We start from the raw sequence: 17259 nt of genomic DNA, 5'->3' as shown, positions 1-17259 counted from the left end.
GATGGTGTATGATAGGGGTGAGGTGAGTGTGTGATTCTGTTTTGATCCTTGACAGCAGAATTCATCTGCCTTCAGCAGTACTTACAGCATCAAGGAAAGCTGAGAAGTTTCATTGTGGTTACACCTCAGGAACGCTCTCAGAAGTAGGTGTTTGGCATTTTTCCGTTCCTTACCCAAAACTTTGCTCTTTGTTAGAGAGCAAATGTATCTACTGGGTTGCCTCCCAGTCAGCGCTTAGTTTAATGTCTTTAGCTAGACATGATATTTACCTCTCAAGGAGTTTCAGAAAGAGGGATACTTTCCTCTTTTTCATCAAAGGTTTCATCATTGTATAGCTTCAACCTGTGCCCATTTACCTTGAAGGAACGGCCATGTTCTGAACCTTGGATTTCGAAAGTTCTGTTTCCTGCATCGTTAATAATTTGGTATGGCCCGGTCCATCTTGATTTGAGTTTACATGGGAACAGTCGGAGTCTGGAGTTGAAGAATAGCACCTTCTGACCAATTTTTATATCTCTGTTCCTGATCCTTTTATCGTGTCACTTCTTCATCTTCTCCTTGTACAATCTATGATTTTCGTATGTGTTCCCTCTGAACTCCTCTAACTCTTCGAGTTGCAGCAATCTCTTCTCTCCAGCTGTTTTTTCATCCAGGTTGAGGGTGTGGACTACCTAGTAAGCCTTGTGCTCCAGTTCGAGGGGAAGGTGGCAAGCTTTGACAAATATCAATCTGTACGGGGAACACCCTAGGGGTGTTCTATATGCTGTCCTGTAAGCCCATAATGCCTCGTCTAACTTGAGAGACCAGTCTTTTCGAGAAGGATTAACTACCTTCTCTAAAATTCTCTTAACCTCTCGGTTAGAGACTTCGATGAGACCACTGGTTTGTGGATGGTATGGGGTTGCAACTTTGTGTTTGACTCCATATTTCTCCAACAACCTCTCAAGTTGACGGTTGATGAAATGTTTCCCTCCGTCGCTGATGAGACAACGTAGGGTTCCATATCTGGTTAATATGTTCCTCTTTAAAAAATTTATAACCACCTTAGCATCATTAGTGGGTAAAGCAACTGCTTCTACCCACTTGCTTACATAATCCACAGCCATTAATATGAATTTGTTCCCACACGAAGGAGGAAAAGGTCCCATGAAGTCAATGCCCTAAACATCAAATAATTCAACTTCTAGGATTGGATTGAGGGGCATTTCATTTTGATTAGTCAAGTTACCTTCTCTTTGACATTTATCACAATTTTTTGCATAATGACGTGCATCTTTAAAAAGGGAAGGCCAGAAAAAACCTGACTGAAGAACGTTGGAGGAAGTCCTGATTCCACCTAGATGTCCTCCATATGGGGACGAATGGCAGTGTTGAAGGATTTGAGGTTGTTCTTCTTCTGGGACGCACCTTCTTATCATTTGGTCTGCGCATCTTTTGAACAGTAGTGGTTCGTCCCAGAGGTAGTTCCTGCAATCGTGAAAAAATTTCTTCTTCTACATTTTATTCGCCTCATAAGGTTCCAGCTCTGCTGCAAGGAAGTTGGCTATATTAGCAAACCAAGGAGCATTTGTCTCTATGTGATTAATGACAAGCAATTGTTCGTCAGGGAATGTTTCCTTGATTGGTAGCCCCAATTCAATGTGTTCCAATCTGGATAGATGATCTGTAATTTGATTTTCACATCCTTTTTCTTTCTTTGATCTCCAGATTGAACTCTTGCAGCAGTAGGACCCATCTTATCAATCTTGGTTTTGCTTCCTTTTTCGAGAAGAGGTACTTGAGAGCTGCATGGTCAGTATGGACAGTAACTTTTGATCCTAAAATGTAAGGCCTGAATTTTAACAAGCATATACTACAGCCAATAGCTCCTTTTCAGTGACTGTGTAGTTCACCTGAGCTTCATTTAGAGTTTTACTGGCGTAATATATGCTACGAAAAAGTTTGTCCTTTCTCTGACCCAGAACTACCCCAATAGCATGATCACTTGCATCGCACATTAGTTCAAAGGGTAAGTTCCAGTCTGGAGGTTGGATGACAGGCGTGGTAATGAGCTTATTTTTCAAAGATTCAAAAGCTTTCACACAGTCAGAGTTAAACTCAAATTTTATATCTTTTTCTAATAAGTGGCATAAAGGTCTAGCTATTTTGGAAAAATCTTTAAGAAACCTTCTGTAAAAGCGTGCATGCCCTAAAAAAGATCTCAAGGTTTTTATACTTACTGGTGGTGGCATTTTTGCTATAGCTTCTACTTTGGCTTGATCCACTTCCAGTCCTTCTCTAGAAATTTTGTGTCCCATGACTATTCCTTATTTCACCATAAAGTGGCATTTTTCCCAATTAAGCACTAGATTAGAGGACAGACACCTTTGAAGGACTTCTTCTAAATTGTGCAAGCAGTGATCATATGACGTCCCCAGTACTGAAAAATCATCCATAAAGACTTCTACTCCTTCACCTATTAGATCGGAAAAGATTGAGAACATACACCTCTGGAACGTTGCTGGTGCATTACATAACCCGAAGGGCATCCTTCTGAAAGAGAACGTTCTATATGGGCAGGTGAAGGTGGTTTTATGTTGATCTTCTGGTGCCAAAGCAATTTGATTATACCCTGAATATCCATCAAGGAAGCAGAAGTATTCTTTTCCTGCTAGGTGGTCCAGCATCTGATCTGTAAAAGGGAGTGGGAAATGGTCCTTCCTGGTGGCATTATTGAGCTTCCTGTAATCTTGGCAGATTCTCCATCCTGTAACCTTTCTCACTGGTATCAGCTCATTCTTTTCATTCTTTTCATTCTTTTCCACTGTGATGCCTCCCTTTTTAGGGACGCATTGGACAGGACTTACCCAACTGCTGTCAGATATTGGGTATATGATCCCTGCATCCAGCCATTTGATGACTTCCTTTCTCACTACTTCTTTCATTATAGGGTTCAATCTTCTTTGATGTTTCACTGAAAAACTGTTAGGATCAGTCAATAATATTTTATGCATACAAAATGAGGGACTGATACCTTTGAGATCAGCTATGGTCCAACTGATGGCTCCTTGGTATTTTTTTAGCTTGTCAGGCAACAGTCCTTCATGTTCCTTGGTAAGAAATGAAGAAATGATCACAGGAAGGGTTTTGTTGTTCCCCAGATATGCATACTGCAAATGTTGGGGAAGGGGTTTTAGTTCTAACTCAGGAGGTTTTTCTGAAGAAGGTCTTTTGAGCTGCTTCTCCTTTTCAGTTCTTATCAAAGGTTCATGCCTTCTTTCTTGCAGATAGCAACTCTGCTCTTCCTGTTGTGGGTCTTCTTCTTCTTCCTCGTATTCTTCTTCCTCTGTTTTTCTGCTATGCTGATTGTCTAACAAAGTGAGAGCAGAACATTCTTCAAGTCTTCCCCTTCATCCTGGAACTTTATTTCTTTGACAATATTGAACTTGATCTCATCGTCATGAACTCTCATGGTTAGTTCCCCCTTTTGTACATTGATAACTGCTCCTCCAGTTGCTAGGAACGGTGTACCCAGAATGATGGGAACGTCATCATCAGCTTCATAATCCAGAATGATGAAGTCAGCAGGTAAGATAAATTTATCTACTTTGACTAGCAGATCTTCAATCTTCTCTTCTGGCTTGACGATGGATCTGTCTGCCATTTGCAAGGTCACCGTGGTGGGTTTAGTTGGTCCAGTGGATAATTTTTTGAAGACAGATAGGGGCATGAGATTGATGCTGGCCCCTAAATCTCACAAGGTTTTCCCTTGGTACGTGTTTCCTATAGTGCAAGGAATGGTGAAGCTTCCTGGGTCTTGAAGCTTAGGTGGGAGTCTGCCTAAGTATTGGCAACTCTCTTGTGTCACTTTTACAGTCTCATATTCCGTTATTCCTCTTTTTTTTAGAGGACATCTTTCATGAATTTTACGTACCTGGGCATCTGTTCTAGTGCGTCCACCAGAGGAATGTTGATGTGAAGTTGTTTTAAAATGTCCAGGAACTTTCCAAAGTGTTTATCCTCCTGTTGCTTTTTTTTTTCTTTGAGGGAACAGAATTTTTGTTGATATTTTCCTGCTTTGAGTTGGACTGATTGGTTGGCTGTTGGCTTCCTTTTCAGGTTCTGGGTTCTGTTCGTCTGTGACTGGTTATTGTTGCTGTGCTTTTGGGGCTGCTTCAGGTGTTTCAGTTTGTTCTTTTTCCTTTGGTCGAACTGTGGGCTGTCATGTGGCTTTCCCACTTCTTAAGGTGAAAGCCTTGATTTGATCTGAAGGGGAGATAGCTGTTACTTTTGGCGAGGTTGCTGAAGGAACGTCAGTATTCCTTGCTAATGATCCTTGTGTTCTGGTTTGAAGGTTGGCAGCAATCTGCCCCAGATGGGACTCAATGTTCCTGACCACTGCATCATTCCTGGTGACATATTCCTTGACATAATTTTCCAGGGTGTTGATGCGTTGGTCATCTCTGTGGAACAGAACGTAGTTGTTTTTTCTTTGTTCAGACGTTCCACTGCTGCTACCTTGCTGATACTGCTGCTGATTGTTGTTGAATGGTCTCTGGTTAATGGGTGGCCTCCATTGGGTGTTGTGGTTCTGATCCTTAATGATAGTTCCTCCAGGGCTTGAATGTGTATTTCGTCCTGCTTTTTGATTGTCTCTGGTGAAGTTCCTATTGCCAAAATTTTCTGCATAACACACCAATGCAGTGGATGGGCAGTTTGTTGAGTCATGAAGGTCACCACAGGCTGAGCATGGTTCTGTTTCAGTTGTTGTGAGTTGTAAGACTTCCATCCTTGGTGCTTCTTGGTCGGCTTTTAGGTTCTTCACTTCATTCATGAGTGATGCCAGCTGGGCTTCCATGGCAGTTTGTTTATCTAGTTCTAGCATGCCTAAGTTCCTCACTGGGCTCACTCTGTCTATTGGCCATTGGAGACATCTTTCAGCAGTCCCTTCTATGATTTCATATCTTGATTCAAGTGTTCCTGTAAAGAAATATCCTCCTGCAGCAAAATCTAAGTAAGACTGAGAAGTATGATCAAGTCCTTTATAGAAAGATTGTAACACTCCCCAACTTTCTACCCCATGATTTGGACATTTTCTTATGATGTCCTTGTATCTCTCCCATGCTTCATAGAGATTTTCTCCATAAAACATTCTGAAGTTAGAGATTTCTGCTCTAACATCTGCTTGTCGAGACATTGGGAGAAACCTCTCTATGAACTTGTTAGAGAGTTCTTCCCATGTGTGGATTGATCCAGGGGTGAGAGTTTTCATCCATGTTTTAGCTTTTAAGCCTAAGGAGTGAGGGAACAAACTCATTCTCATGCTCTCTTCTGTTACACCCTCAGCTTTAAAATTGTCACAGATATCTTGGAATGTGGTGAGGTGTGTGTAAGGATCTTTTGCAGGGAGTCCATTGAATACCCCTGCTTCCCTAATCATGTGAAACATGATAGGTTTTAGTTCAAAATCGGGTGCTACAGGAGGGAGGATTACTCCCCTGTCTGGTCTGTTCCTAAAAGGAGCAGCCAAAGTTCTGAAATTTTGTTCAGGGGGAACCTCTTCATTGTTATTATTGTGATCAGCCATGTTTTCAAGAAATCTTTCTCTGAGGTTCCTTCTTCTCTTTTGGAGTGTGCGTTCTGGCTCAGGATCAAAGAGAAACTCAGGTACTTCAATGGAGTGGTTAGAGTCTGTTTCAAACTCTTCACTCATAAACCAATAACACAGGGTATATATATATGCACAGCAGATTCAGTGATAAAGAGAAAAAAATATAAAAGTAAAGTCAGATATACAGTATATGTGTTAGAAAACAATGATAAGAACAACAGTTAGTGTTTCTATCCCCGGCAACGGCGCCAAAAACTTGTTGGGTGGTTTGCTGATGATGGAAAATATAAGTTCTGATAGGGGACGTTCCTCTGTTCTTGCAGAACACATATTCATTCCCTTAGTTCCAACCCAAGTGCGCAAGTGCACGCATCAAGTAATAAAGGGAGTATTAATGCCCAAATTATCGTTCCCACGAGGATAAAGTGCTAATTATTGTTTTATCACTGTTTATAAAGAGTGAAAATGAGAAGAAAAGTTAGTAAATGAACTGTCGGGTCAAACATTCCCTACTGTCTTGACAACGTTCCTCAGGATCAGTAGGTTCAATCTGATGGCAAACAGTTGCTCGCTGCGTTATGTATGTGATCCTTCCTGTTTAGAAGAAGGTGAGATAACAATCATTCGAGTTTTTATAAGTACTAAATGAAATAAAATAAAACTACTAAAACAGAAATAACTATAATCAAGAGACAACAGGGTGGTGGTTAAAACAGTTTAACAGAAGGAACAGATTCACTGCTTCACTCTTAAAGGGGCTGTTTTCTCTGCTCAAGACTTAACACCTTTTGGCTTTGTCCCAGATTCTTTGCCTGCCAACTCTGATTCCTCAGCTCATGGTCTAGATGACTCACAACTTTCCATATTCCTATGGCTCCCTTGACTCCAACAGGTACTTAGTTCAGAACCTTAAAATGGAAGAGTTGGCCCCTTATTCCTAAGGTGACCAGTAGCGTTTTTGCCATGACATCTACCTTCCCCCAATGGCTAAGCTGTCTGAAATCTCTTCCTTATAGAAGTTCCTTTCTCAGTATGTACCCAATTTCCATTGGCGCACAATGAATATAGCTTATTTAGCCAAAGAAATACAAAAAGTTTCGGTCAAGAGTTTTGAAAACAGTTCTTTAAGAGTTTCACAGTTTACCCGTTCCACAGATAGTTCAGCTCATGGCTGATAGTTTAAACATAATTATTCTAAACTGAGATCACATAGACCCGAGATTCAGTCAAGAGATAACGATTGGAACGAAGAGAAAAACACTTATATTAATTTAAAAGACAGTTTACAAAAAAGAAACAGAAAATGGAGAAAGATGGGTATTTGCTTGTGAGGAGTCTTGATGGTTGTTTACAGAGAAGGGAAGAGGGGTTGTCACTTAACTACAGTTACAACTGAAAATTAAACTAAGTTACTAACTACTACTACTACTAGGTGATCTTCTTCCTTCTGGACTTTAATCCCTCCAGAATCCGATGATGTTTTTTATTGAGGGTGGTCCTATTTATAGATGGAAGGAGAGTGGCAAGCTTGTAAATCCTTTAGAGCAAGTTGCTTGAATGAGGGGATGGGATGGTGGCAGCAGAGTATGGAAGCTGCGCAAATTGCTGGATGGAACAAGGTTTGGTGATGATTAGCCGTAGTTTGTAGGCCTTCCCATGTTTTGCTTCTGTTTTCAGCCAATGAGAACTCTTGATTCCCTGCTCTTCACGTTTCCAGCTGCTCAGTTGGTGCACCGCCTTGCTTTTTAGAAGTCTTTAACTCTACATTACCTACAAAGTGTACAGAAGCATTAAATGAATAGAGCAGGTGCATTAAATGTGTCTCAGTTCGTTCCCCTTTTAATATATTTTAAAGGAATATGTTACCATCTGTTCCCCCACTGTGTTTTTGTCACAAATGTGTAAAACAAGTGATTTTCATGCTGAAGTTGCTCATCATATGAGGGAACGTATGGTATTTTGCCATCAAAATGGGCTTAGATGGGAACGAATTTACGTCCCATCAGTTGCCAAGCAAATAATTTGGGAAGAATTCAATAGTGTACCTGTACAACCAACACAAGAGATGACAGATGGTAACAATGCTGGTGGCGGATGCCACAATATGAATAACCCACCTCCAAGATTGTTGGACACCATTTTGACTCCGATGTTCAATAGGCCAAATTCAAGTATACTCAGGCCGGCGGTGGAGGCAAACAATTTTGAGCTGAAGCCAGCTCTAATTTCTTTGCAGGAATGGACTCAATTTTCCGGTGCTGAGAATGAAGACCCTCATAAGTTCATAGATCGATTCTTGATGATCTGTGACACTACTAAGAATAATGGAGTGTCTGGCGATGCTATCAGACTCCGATTGTTCCCTTTTGCTGTTAAGTGAAAGGCTATCAGATGGGTGGAAAGGCAGCAGCTAACAGTATCCTTACATGGGAAGATTTGTCGACTAAATTCTTTGCCGAGTTCTTTTCTATGGAAAGGTACAACTAGCTGGTGAATGAGATCACCAATTTTTGCTAGCTTGAAGGAGAATCGTTCTGTGCAACTTGGAACAGATTCCAGGAACTTATCAGAAAATGTCTGCACTATAAGGGAGACGATGATAGAAAGGTGGCGATTTTCTTTAATGGCATCACTCCTGAAACAAGGTTGGTGCTTAATAGTGTAGCGGGAGGTTCTATTAGGCAGTGTACGTCTGAGCAAGCTCTTGATTTAATAAAGAAATTGGACAGAAATGAGAATGAGAGCTTACCGGTTCAAGCAAGAGGAGCAGTGATAAAGTTGGAGGGTAATGATGCTATGCTTGTTGAACAAAAGCTGTTGTCCAAGAAGTTTGATAGCCTCAATGAAAAGTTTGAGAAACTGCAAGTGTCCAAGGTTCAATCAACTTCTGTGGTCTGTGAATATTGTGGAGAAGCTCATGAGTCTAATGAATGCCCTACTCTAATGGGTGCTAGTCCACAGCAGGTGCAAGTGAATGGGGTTTGGTATGAACAGAAGTCCCAACAAATTTTCAAAGAAACCAGAACTTTGCTTCTGAGAGCAACTTTCAGAGGAGAGGTCAAGGAGGTGGTTTTCACTATAGCTCCAACAACTATCTGCAACCTCCTCCTATTCCACAAAAGGAGCCTTTTAAGCTGGATAAAGCAATGTTACAACTTTCTAAGACTACAAATGACCACATTTGACAACAAATGCTTTTATCAATGAGGCTAGAGCACACAACAAGAATCAGGATGCTTCTATCAGGAACCTGGAGGTTCAAATTGGTCAATTGTCCAAGCAAGTTTCTGAGAGACTTCCAGGAACATTTCCTAGTGACACTATTATGAATTCCAAGGAGAATTGTAAGACTATAATGACCATAAGTGGTAAAGTGCTTCCATCTCCTGAGGTTGAGGAGAAGCTTGATGAGGCGGTTAAGCCTGAAAAAAAAATTGAAAAACCTGCTGAAGTGGTGAAGCCAGTTGAAAAAGAAAAAAAAAAAAGGCAAAAGAACAGACTGTGATTATTAAGAAGAAGCATAAGATGAGTCCTGGTTATGTGAGAGTTATGGCACCTTATCCTGAAAGATTCAAGCAAGATGCCCAGAAGCAGCAATATGCCAGGTTTCTTGATATTTTCAAAAAGTTGCACAGTAATATCCCATTTGCTGAGGCTTTGGCTAATATGCCTAATTATTCCATGTTTATGAAAGACCTTTTATCAAGAAAACACAAGTCGCAAGAATGCCAGACTGTGACACTTACTGAGGAGTGTAGTGCAATAATACAGAAAAAGTTTCCTCAAAAGCTTCGTGATCCAGGGAGTTTCAATATTTCAATTGCTATTGGTAACACTAATGTTGGCAGAGCTTTGTGTGATCTTAGGGCAAGTAAAAATTTGATGCCCTTGTCTGTGTGTAAATCTTTGGAGATCTCTGAGCTTAAGCCTACTATGGTTTCCTTGCAACTTGCTGACAGATCTCTGAGGAAACCCAATGGTATAATTGAAGATGTACTTGTGAAAGTGGACAAGTTCATTTTTCCAGCGAATTTTGTGGTGTTGGACATGGAGGAGGAAACTGAAATGCCTCTTTTGTTGGGTAGACCTTTCTTGGCAACTGCTCGGGCTATGATTGATGTTGAACAAAGGAAGCTCGAGTTAAGAATGAATGATGAGACCATTACCATCAATGTCTTTGATTCTATGAGAAAATCTTCTGACAAAACGATTGTTTCAGACTTGATGTTTTAGAAGAAGTGGTGAAAGAAGAGAAATCTCCTAGTCAGGAGCTTGAGGAAGAACTAGAGGCGCGTGATATTGTTTCTTTTGAGGAGGAAAAAGATGTTATGTTTGAGGTTCCCGAGAAGAAAGATTCTGACAAAAAAGATGGTGCCCCAAAAATAGAGTTAAAGGAGCTGCCTGAAACTCTTAAATACATTTTTATTTGGTGATGAGGAGACTTACCCTATTATCATTAATAAGGGATTGTCTTCTGAGCAGGAAAAGAGGTTGATAGAAGTTCTGAAGGAACACAAGACTGCCATAGGGTGGTCCATTTTTTATTTGAAGGGTATAAATCCTTCTTTTTTGTACCCACAAAATTCTCATGGAAGATGATGTCAAACCTGTGAGGCAACCTCAAAGGAGGCTTAATCCTACAATGAAGGAGGTAGTGAGAAAGGAAGTGGGGAAACTTCTTGATGCTGACATGATTTACCCGATTTCATATACTGCTTGGGAGAGTCCAGTGCAAACTGTTCCGAAGAAGGGATGCGTCACTGTGGTCCACAATGAAAAAAATGAACTAATTCTGACCAGAACTATTACTGGTTGGAGGATGTGTGTGGATTACCGGAGGTTGAATGCCACCACAGGGAAGGACCATTTTCCACTTCTTTTTGTGGACCAGATGTTAGAGAGATTGGTCGGGCATGCTTATTACTGTTTCCTGGATGGATATTCTGGTTACAATCAAATACCAGTGGCACCGGAGGACCAGGAGAAAACAGCCTTCACTTGCCCTTTTGGAGTATTTGCATATAGACGGATGTCGTTTGGTCTATGCAACACACCTGCTACGTTTCAGAGGTGCATGCTCTCCATATTTTCTGACATGGTGGAGAAAACTCTTGAGGATGCCAAGCCTCGTTTGCTAAGGTGGATGCTCTTGTTTCAAGAGTTCGACTTGAAGTCTGGGGTAGAAAACAAGGTGGTAGATCATTTGTCAAGAATTCAGGAGAAGGAATTGCAAGATGGTCCTGAAAAAGAAATAAATGACGCCTTCCCTGATGAGAGGGTGATGGCTATTTTTGTACTTCCTTGGTTTGCAGATATTGCCAATTACAAGGTGATAAAAGAGTTGCCTCCTAATCTTACTAGGAAACAAAAGAAAAAGTTTCTACGGGATGCAAGGAGATTTCATTGGGATGACCCTTACTTGTATTTCCAATGTGCTAATGAAATTATCCAGAGGTGTGTGCCACAGTTTGAAGTGCATAAGATCCTGTGGCATTGCCATGCATCAAATTACGGAGGTCACTTTGGAGGTAGTAGAACTGCTCAAAAAGTTTTACATAGTGGTTATTATTGGCCTACACTGTTTAAAGATGTTAGGGACTATGTTGAGAGATGTGAGAAGTGTCAAAGAACTGGAAATATTTCCCGCAAGGATGAGATGCCTCTGAATAGCATATTGGAGGTAGAACTTTTCGATTATGGGGAATTGATTTTATGGGCCCATTTCCATCATTCTATTCCAACCAATATATTCTGGTGGCTGTAGATTATGTGTCTAAGTGGGTTGAGGCTGCTGTTTTTCCCACCAGTGATGCTAAAGTGGTGGTGAAATTTCTGAGGAAGAACATCTTCACTCGGTTTGGTTTCCCTAAAGTTATTATCAGTGATGGGGGACACACTTTTGCAATAAGCAATTAGACAGTTTGCTTGCGAAGTATGGAGTGAATCATAGGATGGCTACACCTTACCACCCTCAGACTAGTGGGCAGATTGAAGTGTCAAATAGAGAGTTGAAGAGAATCCTTGAGAAGACTGTTAGGAATTCCTTGAAGGATTGGGCAAGAAAGCTTGATGATGCGCTTTGGACGTATAGAACTGCATTCAAGACTCCAATAGGTATGTCTCCTTATCAATTGGTGGATGGAAAGTCTTGTCATTTGCTTGTGGAGTTGGAGCATAAGGCTTTATGGGCTACCAAGTAGGCTAGTTGTGGTGCACCAGGGTGAGCCACGGTGCACCATGATGAACCGTGGAGCACCAGAGGCTAGCCGTGGTGCACCAAGGTGAGCCGTGGCGCACCAAGGTGAGCCGTGGCGCACCAAGATTAGCCGTGGTACACCAGGATAAGCTGTGGTGCACCAGAGGCTAGCCATGGTGCACCAGGGTGAGTCGTGGTGCATCAGTGGTGCACGAAGATGAGCCGTGGTGCACCAGGATGAGCCATGGTGCACCAGGGTGAGACGTGGTGCACCAGGATGAGACGTGGTACACCAGGGGCTAGCCGCGGTGGACCAGGGTGAGCCGTGGTGCACCAGGATAAGCCGTGGTGAACTAGGAGCTAGCCGTGGTGCACCAGAGTGAGCCGTGGTGCACCAGGATGAGCCGTGGTGTACCATGAGCCTTGGTACACCTGCGGCTAGCCGTGGTGTACCAAGATGAGTCGTGATGCACCTGCGGCTAGCCGTGGTGTACCAAGATGAGTCGTGGTGCACCTGCGGCTAGCCGTGGTGCACCAAGATGAGCCGTGGTACACCAAGATGAGCCGTGATGCTCCAGGATGAGCCGTGGTGCACCATAGGGTGGTGCACCATAGGCTAGCGATGGTGCACCAGGATGAGCAGTGGTACACCTTCGGCTAGCCGTGGTGCACCAGGATGAGCCGTGGTGCACGAGGATGAGCTGTGGTGCACCATAGGCTAGCCGTGGTGCACGAGGATGAGCTGTGGTGCACCAGGATGGGCTGTGGTGCACCTGCGGCTAACTGTGGTACACCAGAATGAGCCGTGGTGCACTATAGGCTAGCCTTGGGGCACCAGGGTGAGCCATGGTGCACCAAGATGAGCCGTGGTGCACCATAGGCTAGCCTTGGGACACCAGGGTGAGCCGTGGTGCACCAAGATGAGCTGTGGTGCACCATAGGCTAGCCGTGGTGCACCAGGATGAGTCGTCGTACACCAGGATGAGCCGTGGTGCACCAGGATGAGCCGTGATGCTCCAGGGTGAGCCGTTGTGCACCAGGATGAGCCGAGTGGGGTCTAGTGTGAGTTATTTCCCAATAATCTCACACCACTAGGAGTAGCCTATGTGTGACCATCACATAATAAACTCATCATATAAAAACACACAGTAAACAAACTGGAATCAATACTTTAAACTTCAAAACATCACTAATAACAAATGAGTTCCGGGTACTCTTTCAACCTAACTCTAAGGAAATTAGCTCATCACCACAGGTTGATAAGCAAACATACAACAAAGGTTCATAAAACAACAAACTACAACGTACAACTAACAAAAATTAAAATGCAGGAACTATCAACAGCATATAGCCCTGAAGCAGTGCTTACAAAAAATTACAAATAAAACTACTAAAAATAAAATAAAAGAACAGTAAAATAAAAAAATATCCAAGAGCAAAATAAACTCAGCAAAGAAGAAGAGAAGAGAGGAGAGGAGAGTCCTACAAATGCCTTTATCTCCTTCTTTATAGCTGATCCCAAATCACCTCCTCCAACCGTACGTATGCTCCTCGCTCCACTTGATCGTGGGTGTCCCTTGCACGATTAGCAACGCACCACAAAAGCAGCTCCAGCCACCACTACTAACAACCTCCAGCTCATCAACTTGTTTGGATTTTTCTATCTCGCACAAAAATCGGGTAGGGTTTGTGTTGTGGGTGGTTCGATTCAAGGAAAGAACCGTGATGGGGTTAGGGTTCTGTGTCTTCGACCGAATTTGGAGGACGGTCTAGATCGGTGAAGGGATTTGGAAGGAGCGGTTGAGATGAGGGTCTAGATGGAGGTGGGTTTGGTTGAGCGGTTTTGTTGTGCTAGGGTTTTCTTTTTCCTTAGTTCACTTTCCACGCTACTGACTCGATTCTTGCATCTCATTCCCTTTTTCTTCTTTTCTTTCTTTTCTGACTTGGGCTTCTCTCACTTTGCTTCCTTCTTTCTTCAAGTTGGGCTTTTAATCATCTTTGTTTCTTCTGGGCCATTCTTCCTTTATTAGTTTCTCTTCTTTTGTTTCTTTACTGACTTGTAAGGTAAAGCCTCAGCCCAAGATTCCTTTGTTTCTTGTCTTTTTCATTCTTTTTTTCTTTGCTTGGATAAAATGAGTAGTTGGGCCTGCAATATACAAAAACAACCCATTAGCACTTAAAATCAGAATATTTCATTTTTATGTAATATTTGGGGTTTATATTAACAAAAGATATCCTTTTCATTCTCATTTTAACATTAAACCACATGTTCTAAGTCACAAATCATGGACTTATCATAACTCATCAAAGAGAAAAAGAGGAAAGGCCAACATTGCAAAAAAAAAATGAGACCAGCCATCCAAGTTCTAGCAGCTTGGAACTCACCAAAGAAAACTACTGATTAAAAATAAAATTCTCACCAGGAACGCATTCTGATACTAAATTTCCATAATAATGGACATATAGATATTTCTCTCACACTTAGCTCGCATTTGATTCACATTCATTGATTGAAGAAGACTGATGGTTGGTGATTCTGCAAGTCCTCATCCCAGAGTCTGGTGAGGAACTGGACTGCTGTTGAAAATAGCCACGACCTTAATGCAAATTGTTTATCCATTCAGATTAGGATATTCATTGTTTATCCTAAAACTGGCACACTCTGCCAGAGCTTTTGCATTGAGCTCCCTACTATAATTCCAGACATAATTCAGACTGACAAGAAGCTCGGTGATTATTTCTTCTGTCTTTTCTTGATTTGCAAAGTAAAGGGTTTGTACCAGAAGCACATTTGTCCGGGAAACAAAGCTCTGCTACTCAAAACTTCTCTCAGATTGCCATCTTATCATGTTATGAGCAAGAGGTGCCAGCCATTCCAATATGCTTGACATTGCTTCAGTCCATTCTTCTGCTAGACCTGTGTCATAGACTCATGATGACGCCATGGTTTTGGTATATGGCTTTAAATTGGCCTTGATGGCAGCTTTCATACGTCTTGGTAACATGTTGTACAGGTCATCTCTTGCATCAACACCAATCAATGTGGAGAAGTTGCTAGCTTCTCAATCACAATGATAACATTTGCATAGTGCAGTGCTAAAGCAGCAGCACCAAGGGTTTCAGGTGGAGGATTTAATAGCTTGCACAGAGATTTGAAGACGGATTGAGTATGATAAACTATTTTTCCAGGACCAAGAGGGATTGAATTAACATCTTTGGGATTCTGAATTCCATAATGAACACCATTTGCAGTTCAGTGGCAGTCAATGACAGATGAACTGTCCCAAGCCATACATCCTTTGAAAGGTCCTACTTGAGTCAGTCGACCAGGTTTTGTGCGTGTTTCCTTCCTACTAATGGCTGCAGAGTGTCCATAAAACTTCCAAAACTTGCTCTTTTAATTTTTTGCAGTGACTGGGACTGATTGATTCGAATTCCTTCCAAGATAACCTGAGTAAAAATTTACATTTGTATTCTTTCCTAAAATTCGACCCGACTTTGTGGATGAGTCACCAAGAGGACCTGAATAAGAAATACTGGTTTTACTTGTTCTAACAATTGGACCAGATCTAGCAGCAACAGCATTAAGGGGTCCTGAAGAAAATCTGGCAACATTATTCTGTGATGGGTAGAATGAAGATTGCAATGATGCAGAAACTGATTGACTTCTATAAATGAAATCCGCATTCAAGTCACTTGAATTATTGGCTCCACCAACATCTACCATCTCTTGAATTCCAAATACATGGTTGATCTTACAGAATATTGTGAATAAGGATCTTGCTTAAAGATGTATTGCATAATCATATGTCCTGTTCCACAGAGAAATATCATGCAAGTTCTTCACCTCCTGCCTCTTCCATCCAACCTTCTTCTGAAACTCAATTAAAGTTACAACATCTGACTCACCACTAGCTTTCATTCTTGTAAGAGTTTGCTCAAGATCAGCAAGCACTTCCATCTCTTGATACAAACTTGCATTAGTTGATATGAACTTTTCCATCCTTTTGATCTTTTTTTTTCATCTTCTTGCAAGTGAATTCCCACTCATATGGATCCACACCCATAGTGATGAACTCATAAAAGGCATTCTCAAACCCTTTCAAAATTGGATCATTGCATTTCTTCCCAAGCCTAGCCACTGACTCAGCCACATGTGCCATATTCTCAAGTATCTCCATACAGATCAAACGTTCAATGAAATAATCATCATCTGAAACTGAAACAAGTTTTCTTATGCCCACTGAATTTGTGATCTCCTCTCTCAACCTAGCAACCTTTTTATCACTCAAAGACTGCCATATATTAACCAGCTTGGACATCAAGCTAGCTACTTCAAATGCTAATACCCCAATCACCACCTTCTCGGAATTAGCATCATGCTTCCGAGGAGGTTTCCTCAGATTGCGAAGCCATGATTCTGCAACCATCTCTTATGATCTAGGAATGGTTAGAAAATATGCTCTTTTAAGACAAGTCCTTCGTCATAGCTCTGTTATACTCAGCAAACAAAACACAAAATAAGATTGTTAAATATCTAATACAGATACCAGATAGATTTCAAACTGTATATCAACTATTTTCAACCTCTTATCTAGAAATTACTCACTATTTGTATGAAAGGAAACAAAATACGTTTATAATGTAACTACTTGTCAGTCAAAATAAAAATCCAACAACATAAGCAATCTATCCTTTTTTACCTGCTTTCCTTTACTATTCTGTCCCATGGCAGGAAAAGAAGGGGAGAGAATGGGATTAAGCTTGAAATAATTCACTTGGTCTAGTGTATACTGGTTTGGTCCTATTTCTCCCTCTCCCTCTCTCTCTTAAATTTTGAAGTTGTTGCTATTATATGTTGAAAACTTGAAATCGGATAAAATTATCTTTTAAAAGATTATCTTTTACAACATAAAAAATATTAATTTCATTTTTAAAAGATTATAGAGTTATAAGTTTAATTATTATCTTTTATGTATGATTGAAAAATTCGAATCAATATAAAAAATGAAATTCAAGAGTACTCAAAATAAATTATTTGTGACTCTCAGATTTGAATTCTCAAGAGTTAAAGATCAAAAAATGCATAGTATGCATTTATGAATCTCACCATCCTTTTTAATAAATATTGTTTTGAATTTTATTTTATTTTGTAGTTGAACATTTTCAACGGTGAGATTTTGTAGTTTTATAAAAAAAAAATTGACGATTTCACTTCGAGATTTTCTTTTTCAAACGATCAACTTCAATTATAGTAACTTTGAAGACCTCATGTGCATCATGGATTATGAAATATATATTTTGATGATGACAAAAAATTTAAAAGAAGTCTCAAATTAAAGATGGAGTGTGAAGATACAAGTGATTAAGTATTTTAGATTTTTTGTAACTCATTAGATATATCACTAAGCATGATTCCAAGCTCCATTGCATTTCATTGCATAACATGTATTTAGCTATGTTGAGTGATTTA

General features: G+C 40.9%; 1 protein-coding gene, 1 non-coding gene and 1 pseudogene across 2 annotated transcripts; 2 read left to right on the top strand and 1 right to left on the bottom strand.

Annotated features, from left to right (window-relative positions):
- Positions 1-5054: 5054 nt before the first annotated feature.
- LOC133302507 (small nucleolar RNA R71) lies at positions 5055-5161 on the top strand. Its single transcript, XR_009750356.1, has one exon. It is a non-coding gene; the product is annotated as a small nucleolar RNA R71 (small nucleolar RNA).
- Positions 5162-7981: 2820 nt separating this feature from the next.
- LOC133302489 (uncharacterized) lies at positions 7982-10023 on the top strand. The gene is made up of 5 exons (XM_061502265.1): positions 7982-8067; positions 8143-8656; positions 8799-9005; positions 9089-9603; positions 9810-10023. The coding sequence occupies exons 1-5, from the start codon at positions 7982-7984 to the stop codon at positions 10021-10023; spliced, it is 1536 nt and encodes a 511-aa protein (XP_061358249.1).
- A 624-nt stretch (positions 10024-10647) lies between these two features.
- On the bottom strand, positions 10648-16216 carry LOC133302488 (protein PSK SIMULATOR 3-like; annotated as a pseudogene).
- Between the last annotated feature and the right edge of the window lie 1043 nt (positions 16217-17259).

The sequence above is a fragment of the Gastrolobium bilobum genome, unplaced genomic scaffold (assembly GCF_033153095.1).
Source record: "Gastrolobium bilobum isolate Gb01-03AN ecotype WA unplaced genomic scaffold, APGP_CSIRO_Gbil_v1 utg5446, whole genome shotgun sequence".
NCBI classification, from domain to species: domain Eukaryota; kingdom Viridiplantae; phylum Streptophyta; class Magnoliopsida; order Fabales; family Fabaceae; genus Gastrolobium; species Gastrolobium bilobum.
Note: the sequence above shows the minus strand (reverse complement) of the source record. Positions and strands in the feature narration are given on the sequence as shown.

Excerpts from the sequence above, each read along its gene's own strand:
- LOC133302489 (XM_061502265.1), top strand. The coding sequence starts at position 7,982 with ATGGGTGGAAAGGCAGCAGCTAACAGTATCCTTACATGGGAAGATTTG. Across the intron at positions 9,006-9,088 it reads AGGAGAAGCTTGATGAGGCG|ACTGTGATTATTAAGAAGAA; the intron begins GTTAAGCCTGAA and ends GCAAAAGAACAG. Across the intron at positions 9,604-9,809 it reads GTACTTGTGAAAGTGGACAA|ACTTGATGTTTTAGAAGAAG; the intron begins GTTCATTTTTCC and ends CGATTGTTTCAG.